Below are 8,994 nucleotides of genomic sequence, written 5' to 3' on the forward strand. Positions count from 1 at the left end.
TGAATTGGGAGATTAGGACTGACATATATATAGACATATGACATTGTTGATCTATGTATAAAATAGGTAACTAATGAGAACCTACTGTACAGCATGGGCTTCCCAGGTGATAAAGAGTAAATGATATTCTTTATGAATGATAAATAAAGAATCTGCCTACCAATGCAGGAGACCAGCATCCCACTCCTGGATCGGGAAGATCCCCTGGAGGAGGGCATGGAAACCCACTCTATATTCTTGCCTGGGAAATCCCATGGACTGAGGAGCCTGGTGGGCTACAGTCCAAAGGGTCACCAAGAGCCAGACACAGCTAATTGACTAAACTGGCAGGCACTGCATAGCGCAGGGAACTCTACTGAGTGCTCTGTGGTGGCCTAAACGGAAACGCAGCTCCAGAAAGAGGGGTTATGTGTATACGTATAGCTGATTCACTTTGCTGTACAGTAGAAATTAACACAGCATTGTAAAGCAACTATACTCCAGTAACAGTTTATTTTTAAAAATGAATTCTGGGATATAGAAAACAAACTAATGGTTACCAGTGGAGACAGGACTGCGGGAGGGACAAGATGGGTGCAGGAGATTAAGAGGTACAGACCTACTATGTTTGAAATAAATAGGCTACAAGGATATATCATTCAGCATAGTGAATAGAGCCAGTAATGTAGCCAATATTTTATAATAACTAAAATGGAATATAACCTTTAAAAATTGTGAATCACTGTGTTGTACACCTGAAACTAATATAATATCATCAATCAACTATACCACAATTAAAAAGAAAAAATTCTGGGAAATGATTTGGGGGAAAAAAAAGAAATTTTTTTTTGCCGTAGATGGTTTGAGAGGCACTATTCTGAGTAATTCTAACCTTTAGGAAATCTAACCTCCAAATAGTTTGCTTGCTCTTTTTCATTACTGTTTTTTATTTGTAGGTAAAGGGTTAAAAACAAAGCAAAAACACAGGCTGTTGTAATTAGTTACTTTAAAGCTGTTCCGAGCCTGTGTGACATGCTTTCTTTTAGTGTCCCTGGGATTGCTGTTCTCCTCTTGGTCATCACAAGTTGCTTCAGTTCCCTCTATGGGGCCAGATGATGCCGAGGGAATTCGCTCTTAGCGAGATCCAGACTCTCCTCCCATCCAGTCTTTCAACATGAGAGTAGTCACTGCAAGTAGCTGTTGTGACTTCACATTTTCCCCCTTTCCACGGGAGCAGGCCTTTTCTTTTGCCTGTCTCTTTCCATTTTAACCCCCATATTTTCCCATCCAATCCGTCTTACAGGAAGGCCTGCCGGTTTGTTCTTAGTAGAAGCAGGAAGAACTTCTTTCTCTTTTATATTATTTCCACCCCCGCCTCCCTTTTCCCCATGTTGTTTCTTGTGTTTCTAAAAAAAAAAAAAAACACCTGTTAGGGATTTACTGTTTGCTGCCTCCCAGGGTAATTATGAATAAAATGGGTCCACTGTCCACTGTGGCAAGGAGGAAGTGGTTTTGGAGTCACCCTTATCCTTGCTCACTCATGAGTGTCACTTGTGAATATCACTCCCACTGGAGAGGCTGATGGAATTGCAGCCAGCAGTGCTGACAATCAGTTTTGTGTCCTTAGGGTTTGCCGACATCCCAACCGGAAAGACTAGCCCGTACATCCTGCGGAGGACAACCATGGCAACCAGGACCAGCCCCCGCCTTGCTGCCCAGAAGTTAGCAGCATCCCCGCTAAGTCTCGACAAAGAAAATCTCACCGAGACCTCCAAACCAACAGCTGGTGGCAGCAGATCACAAAAGGTAAGCTCTGTGAACATGTATCGACTGTGTGAAATCCAGGAAATGAGAGCGGCATCTGGGCAAGGCTTTGACATTGCACTGGCTGACTCAGGAGCTCTTCAAAGTCTGACCTTCTCCCCGTGGTATAAATAAGTTGGTAGTGAGGAGAGTAGCAAGCAGTTGTGAGGATAGGCGTCATGTTACCCTGCCGCACAATCTCATCCTTGACCCAGCAGGCTGCTGATAAACAGTCTGATGGGAAATGGTGTTGTCAGAGCAGAGCTCCAAGGGTGTGTTAGCAAGTTTTGGGCAGAACCATGGAAGGACGCGGCACAGGCAGTGGTCTTTGCTTGTTTACAGGCTCCTCCCTCACCCCTCTGCCCCCTGGCTGTGATTCTTAGTGTTTGTTACTCCTTGACTTTCTACAGAAAGCACATATATTCAGTACATGTCTAAAGAAAGGAGCTCTGTGGATGTCTCTATTTTGATTGTTGAAGTGAGAGAGGATTGGAATCTTAGGGACCTCTCTGCACCTTGCAAACAGCCCAGTCAAGTTCTTTAAAGCACAGAGTGTATTTGCTTCACAGTCATACCAGCAGCTACCGTTTATGTATGCAAAGTACATGAATTTTAGGGAACTCAGTTTTATTTTATTTTATTGAACTCTCGTAAGTAGTTATTATAAAAGGATGAAGAAAGTAAGACTCATTAAAGATTGAACCTACCCGGGGTTAACACCTCTCTCTCTCAGCTCCAGTCTTGCTTTTTTCCTATTGTTTCTCAAACTAGGGATCACAGGAATCTTGTTGGAAGTTTCTGGAATAGCTTACAGAATTTTTGTTTTTAATTTTGTGATTTTACTTTGCTTATTGGTTGCTGCTGCTGCTGCTAAGTTGCTTCAGTCGTGTCCGACCCTGTGCGACCCCACAGACAGCAGCCCACCAGGCTCCCCTGTCCCTGGGATTCTCCAGGCAAGAACACTGGAGTGGGTTGCCATTTCCTTCTCCAGTGCATGAAAGTGAAAAGTGAAAGTGGAGTCGCTCAGTCGTGTCTGACCCTTCGAGACTCCATGGACTGTGGCCCACCAGGCTCCTCCGTCCATGGGATTTTCCAGGCAAGAGTACTGGAGTGGGTTGCCAGTTCCTTCTCCATTGCTTATTGGTTAGAGTTTAAGTATTCAGTCAGATTACCTTGACCCAGCCAACAAAACTCTGAAGGTGTAGTAACCCTTATTTGTATAATGTAATGCTTGTTAAGTGGGCAGGCGTGTTCCTCTCTAGGATTTCAGATACCAAATACAAAGACGTTGGTGATTAGTTGCATCAAAGCAACATTTACGCAAATGTTTGTTATGCTGATATATAAGAGCTTTAAGGATTAAGGAGTTTATATCTACAGTTGAGTTTTGTTCATAACTTACATTATAATAAAGATTTTATTAACTGGGGGCTGAGGAAGAAGGGTATGAGATTTTCTTTCACTCATTAAAATGGGCCCATCTATGACTTGCAATTAGAAATATTCTGCTATTTTGTGCATATTTCTTTCCTTTCCCCATCAGTCCTCCCACCTCCCACCTCCAACCTACCTTTCTCTATTTTTCTTTTTTACTCACTCACTCACTCACCTTCGGAGTTAACTTTTAAATGTTGGTAACCATAAAACACTGAAGTATACTGGAGTAGGTCCTAACTCTCCAGGGACCATAAGAAGAGTTTCTTTTCCATAAAGTAACTAGTGCCTTTAAAGATGAAGCTTCCAGACTTGACCAAAGCTATTAACTGCAACCTAATTCCTGAAGTGAAGTCTTTGGCTCTTTCCAGTATCCCTTCTGTGATGTTGCTGATTATGTTAACAATTTACTTGTGTCCTCATGTCTAATACAGATAGCTTCTGAATTAATGGAGCTGTTAATGTCCTGAAGTGATTGCAATGGTAGAGGTAGATGTTTAAAGGTGTGTAGGAAATCACCTCATAAGATTACCATAGGGGTCACTTTTCCTTCTTTTATGAGGAACTGACGGTAAAGCAGTTTTCACGTGGAGTTCGAACTTATTTTCTAAGAGAGCTTTGCACGCTAGGGGGCCTGCTTTCCACACTGCTGTCGCATCTGCTGGGGGCAGAGCGGTAACCATGGTTTCCTGCAGACTTGCCTGTGCAGGAGCTATAGGCTGCAGCAGGCGCCGGTGGTTATGAAATGCTAAGCAATTTTGTGCGCTTGAGCACATGAATGGCGGGGGGTTCCTCTTGAAAGGAGGTTATAGGGGACTCGTGATTAGATGCAAGCCTTCAAAACCCAGCCTATTGATTTTTAATGTAACTCAACATTTTCTGAGTCACTTTATAAAATGCTTGCCTCATCTGCTGAGCATATTTCATCATTCAGTTTGAAAAAAGAGACAGCAAGTTATCCTTTGCTAAAGCGGTTGCTTAGAAACTTCAGATTATGAATCTTTGCCTGAAGTCACTGGCTGAGTGTTGAGAGATTTCCTAGATTATTTAACAGAACTGTTAGTGACAGCTGACAAGTTTGAAGGGGAACATGGGTAAGATGCAGAATAGATGAGGATCAGTCTCTGCTTTGTCTCTGGGAGTTAGCTCCAGAGGATCGTCCACTAACTGTATGAGATGATTGTGAGGTCATCACGACAGGGCCTGTCAGCAATTCAGTGGGATCTTAACCATTTTTCCTACTTATGAGTTCCTTTTCCAGTGAGCTATTTGCATACCCGCCGTCTCCCCACTGTGGCTGCAGACACGGTTTGTAAGACAGTTAGGGTATGGTGCACTTAATAGGCTAAATACCTGGAAAGTCTGACCTCATCTAGTTACGGATAAGTCTGAGGCTAACTAACCAACATGAGGATCAAATCCAAAGTTAAAAGTCTGATTACCAACTACAGTTACCTCAATTCAGAATCAAGAAATTGAGTCTGGAAGGGGAGGCCAAAGGGTGAACTTGGGCTATTCTGTTGGGTTTCAGAAGGAGTTTTACTAGCCCCAATTCTTTCCCCAGTGCAGTCTCTCTCCCCACCGCCTCTGTTTTTTAATGGGTGCAACTGAAGGTTTGATTCTCCTGCAGCTCATGGGTTCAAGGGAAATGTCTGTCTTCTGTATCACTTTCTACTTTAAAAAAAAAAAAAAAAGGAAAGAAAAGAGTGCCAGTAAAGCTCTTGTTTTTTTCCTTCAAATTTCCATGGACAGTAATTTTCCATTAAGTCCTGATCCTTCAAGGCCACTCCTTTTAAGTGTCCCACACATCATCTGAGGTAGAGGCAACCTTTCTAGGGATCTGATCTGTTGGCCAGATTTACTATTTTTCTGTAATGAAAAGTATTTAGTTGCCTTTTAAAACCACACACTTCCTATGGAAAGAATATACACAGGGAAATAATTTCCATTCTTTCTTCTTCTGCTTCAGAAGGCGGTCCCGGGCAGGCGGTCGGGCAGGGAGTGGTCTGTCACATAGGTGCTTCTCAGAGTTGGTACTGAACATGCATCACCCTGGTTAAGGGTCCTTCCTCTGTTTCTTTTAAAGATCTTCCTACCTGAACCGTCGTCTACTCTTGCTCTTTCATTTTGGTTGTGACGTTTTTCTGTATTTCATCTGTCTTGCTCATTCTCTCTCCTGACCCCATATTTTTTCTCACTACTATAGAAACCTCAAAAAATCTCAACACTACCAGTGTTGCGTTACCTGGTAATGCATTACCCTCTCATCTACTTGAAGTCTCACATTTTTTGAGATCCCCCTTTCTCTTAAAAGGCAGGACATTGGAAAGGGAGCTTACTTTTTTTCTGGACTTTAAATGTAAGGAGAATGATTAAAATGTTATTATGTGAGGAAGAGGCTCTAGGTCTTTTAAATGTTGTAAATAAAGCTTCCACCTTATGAAACTGTTATGACTCACTGGAATACGTTTATTTGAATGATAGAGGATCAAGTAAGATAATGGAAACTGGTTTGGGTTCTTATACAGATATTGAATGTTTGCCATTAGTCACGCATATTCTGGGCACTGTGGATGCAAAGGTAAAGAGGACATAGTCTTTGCCCTCAGACAGCTGAGCTTCTGACCTGAGAAGGTCACAGTGGTCTTCAGAACGAGTGTCTGGTCATTAGACATGTCAAGGAAAGCTTTGCAAGGTGGCTCATCAGAGGTGGTGTCTGACCCTTTTCTCTAGCTTCTCTGTTTAGGTGGGGTCCTGTTTTCAGGGCAGAAGAAATAGTCAAACCGTGTACAACTCCTAGAAGAAGAATTGAACTTCAAATGTGATGACCTAAATAAGTACTTTATTTTTCATGTTGTAGAAATGCGAATGTGATTTTAGACCTCTAACTGTCATACTTGTGTTGCAGGTCAAGGTTTCTCAACAGAGCCCAGTGGATTCAGGCACTGCCTTCCGAGATCCCACTGCCAGATCTCTCTCCATCAGTAATCTTGCTGAGAGAAGCCCGGCGGGCAGCCCCAGGGAGGGCCTGAGAGCCAAGCAAGGCCGCCACGCCCCCAGCCCAGCAGCCAGCCTGCAGTCCAAGGGCAGTGAGAACTGTAGGGTCCAGTAGAAGAGCCCGTGTGCGTCAGGATTCCTGGAAGGTGGCAGCTGTTGAACAGAAAGCAGTGTGAATGCACTTGTCTTTATTCATCAGCAAGCACCATACCAGAGGGAAGAAAACTCCTTTTAAACAGAAATATATTGACTATTTAGATCCCCCCATAGAAGAATTAGAAAAGTTTGGAAGCACTGATTACCTCTACATTGATATTCCTCTTCTGTAATGTAAAATAGTCCTGTATAAAGCATTTTGGTAATGTTACACTTAAACAGCAAGCACTATATTACAACTCCTGTTTTTATGTGGATTTTACACTAAAAAATGCAAGTAACATTTTCTTGCTTGTAATGGACAGCTCCCAGGAAAATGTAAACTTTTGCTTTATGACGTTTCTTTTGTATAATGTTAGACATGGAATAATTTTAGATCAAGAATTCCTTTGAGTTGAGTAAAATGAAGGAAAGCCTGTTGCATGTTTTTCAGGAAAAGATGCACGCAGATACATGTGTGGCTATGTCCCCTCTTGCAGTGTGTGTTCTAAATCTCGGCTCATTTATGTAACCTGTTCATGTTTGTGTGTGGTGTGGTCTGGTGGGCGTTGTGTGTTGATTTTCAATTAGCCTGGTTGCAGGCTCCTCAAAGGTATAGTATTTTGAGTTTTCTGTCATTGTGCTGTTTCTCTTCAAGGCCAGTTTGTTGTAGTGTTTTGGTAGGATTCTCATAAATGGTGATCTATAAAATATGGCATTTTTTCCAATAAAAAATTCAATTCACCTTTGTTTTACATACAAATGATTTCTAAATATAAATATATTATGAACTTTGGTACCATTTCTTGCTAACTTCAACAGCCTCTTATAAAAGTAAAAATGTTTTAACAAATGGTACTACTACATTTAGAAAGCACATTCAGTTATATTAAAAAGACATGGTTTGGAATGTGGGTCATGAAGATTATGTAGGCATATAATACGTCCAGCCAGTGCCTAGCACATTGTGTGTACTCATTAAATCTCATCAACAAGGTTACAAGTATGTGGTATTTTCCAGCTCATTTATGGATGACAAAGTTTTGTAAATATGCAGGCATTCTGAGCCATATCAATTCCAAAAACTCTGGAACAAGTCCTTGTGTCCTCGAATCAGGGTAAAGAAGTTTTCCAGGACATGAACTTGTAAAAGATAATTTGCTGTTGACTTTCAGTTCAGATTTATGTATAAACTTTGACAAATACTAACATTTATATTTTTAAATTGTCCTTACTAGATGGCCTGTATTGCTGGATAATGCTTCAGTAATATGAAGCTGCTTAGTATTCATCTACTGAAAGTGATATCCTGTCTTTCCTCCTGTTTCTTCAGTTGCTTGGGGTTGTGGTCTGGTGCAATATCCTTATCATAAGTCATCCCAAGGCTGCCATGTGCTCAAGGGCATGGCCCAGAGGAGATATTACTAATACCAGGCCATCAACTTTATTGGCTGCCTGCAGTTATTGGAAGATTCCACTCAGTAGATCTGGCTGGGTGGTTCCCTGGGTCCTTGAAAGCATTCTTTTTTTATCTTTTCTATTAATTTTTTACTGGAGTACATTTGGTTTACAATGTAGTATTCTCTGTACAGTAAAATGAATCAGCTATGTATATACACATAATCCCTCCTTTTTGAATTTCCTTTCCATTTGGATCACTGCAGAGCACTGAGTAAGAGTTCCCTGAGCTATACAGTATGTTTTCATTAGTTATCTATTTTATTCACAGTATCAACAGTGGATATATGTCAATCCCAGTCTCCCAGTTCCTCCCACCCCTCCCACCTTCCCCTTGGTATCTGTATTTACTCTATGTTTGTGTTTCTATTTTGGCTTTGCGAATAAGATCATCTATACCATTTTTCTTGATTCCACATGTATTAATATACGGTATTTATTTTTCTGACTTACTTCATTTTGTATGACACTATTTCCGTCCATCCATGTCTCTACAAATGACCCAATTTTGTTCCTTTTTATGGCTGAGTAATATTCCATTGTATGTAAGCATCTTGATCTTTTCCCAGGTGGACTATAGCTGCTGCTCCTTGTTATGGGAAATACTCAGCATGTCTTCCATTTATATAATTGTAGAGAATTGTTCACAGTCTTATAAATGGACAGTCAAGACGTTAAATATTTTTTTCCTTAAGCTAACAATACTTGTTATATTATGAGCTGAGTTGCATATAGGTGGTGGTTTAGTTGTTGTATCTGACTCTCTGCGACCCTGTGGACTGTAGCCTGCCAGACTCCTCTGTCCATGGGATTTGCAGGCAAGAATACTGGTGTGAGTTGCCATTCCCATCGCATTGCATAGAGCATTAAAACTTTATATACCAGTCCTAACCCCGAAGTACCTGAGAAGCCAGTTGAGTCACAAATAAGATCCAGTTGACAAATCATAGGGGAAAATAGACCAGGTCCAGAGATCTAGGTATTTGATTCTCATTTGTACAATGACAGGCTCGATTGAGATGATTATTTTCATCTTGAGTATTTTGTAGGAACTGAGATGGCTCTTTGTGTTATTGAGAGTTATCAGGAGTCCAAAGGGACTGCATCTTCAATAAAAAGGAATAAAGACCAACATTGGAATTGTAGCCCAAGTTTCTAAGAGTAACCCCTCAACTCTGTATTCATACT

The 8,994-nt window shown here is 41.2% G+C and overlaps 1 protein-coding gene across 2 annotated transcripts in view; it reads left to right on the forward strand.

The window, feature by feature from the left end:
- CENPF (centromere protein F) overlaps window positions 1-7,098 on the forward strand; it is a 65,380-nt gene extending 58,282 nt beyond the window's left edge. Inside the window, exons 19-20 of one of the 2 annotated variants that reach the window (XM_040263170.1) lie at window positions 1,607-1,785; window positions 6,125-7,098. In XM_040263170.1, coding sequence (XP_040119104.1) covers window positions 1,607-1,785; window positions 6,125-6,328 — 383 coding nt within the window. In that variant the 3' untranslated portion in view covers window positions 6,329-7,098. The remainder of the gene's footprint in view (window positions 1-1,606; window positions 1,786-6,124) is intronic. The other variant, XM_040263171.1, reaches the window with a different exon arrangement.
- Window positions 7,099-8,994: the final 1,896 nt, after the last annotated feature.

The sequence above is a fragment of the Oryx dammah genome, unplaced genomic scaffold, assembly GCF_014754425.2.
Source record: "Oryx dammah isolate SB20612 unplaced genomic scaffold, SCBI_Odam_1.1 HiC_scaffold_21, whole genome shotgun sequence".
NCBI lineage: Eukaryota > Metazoa > Chordata > Mammalia > Artiodactyla > Bovidae > Oryx > Oryx dammah.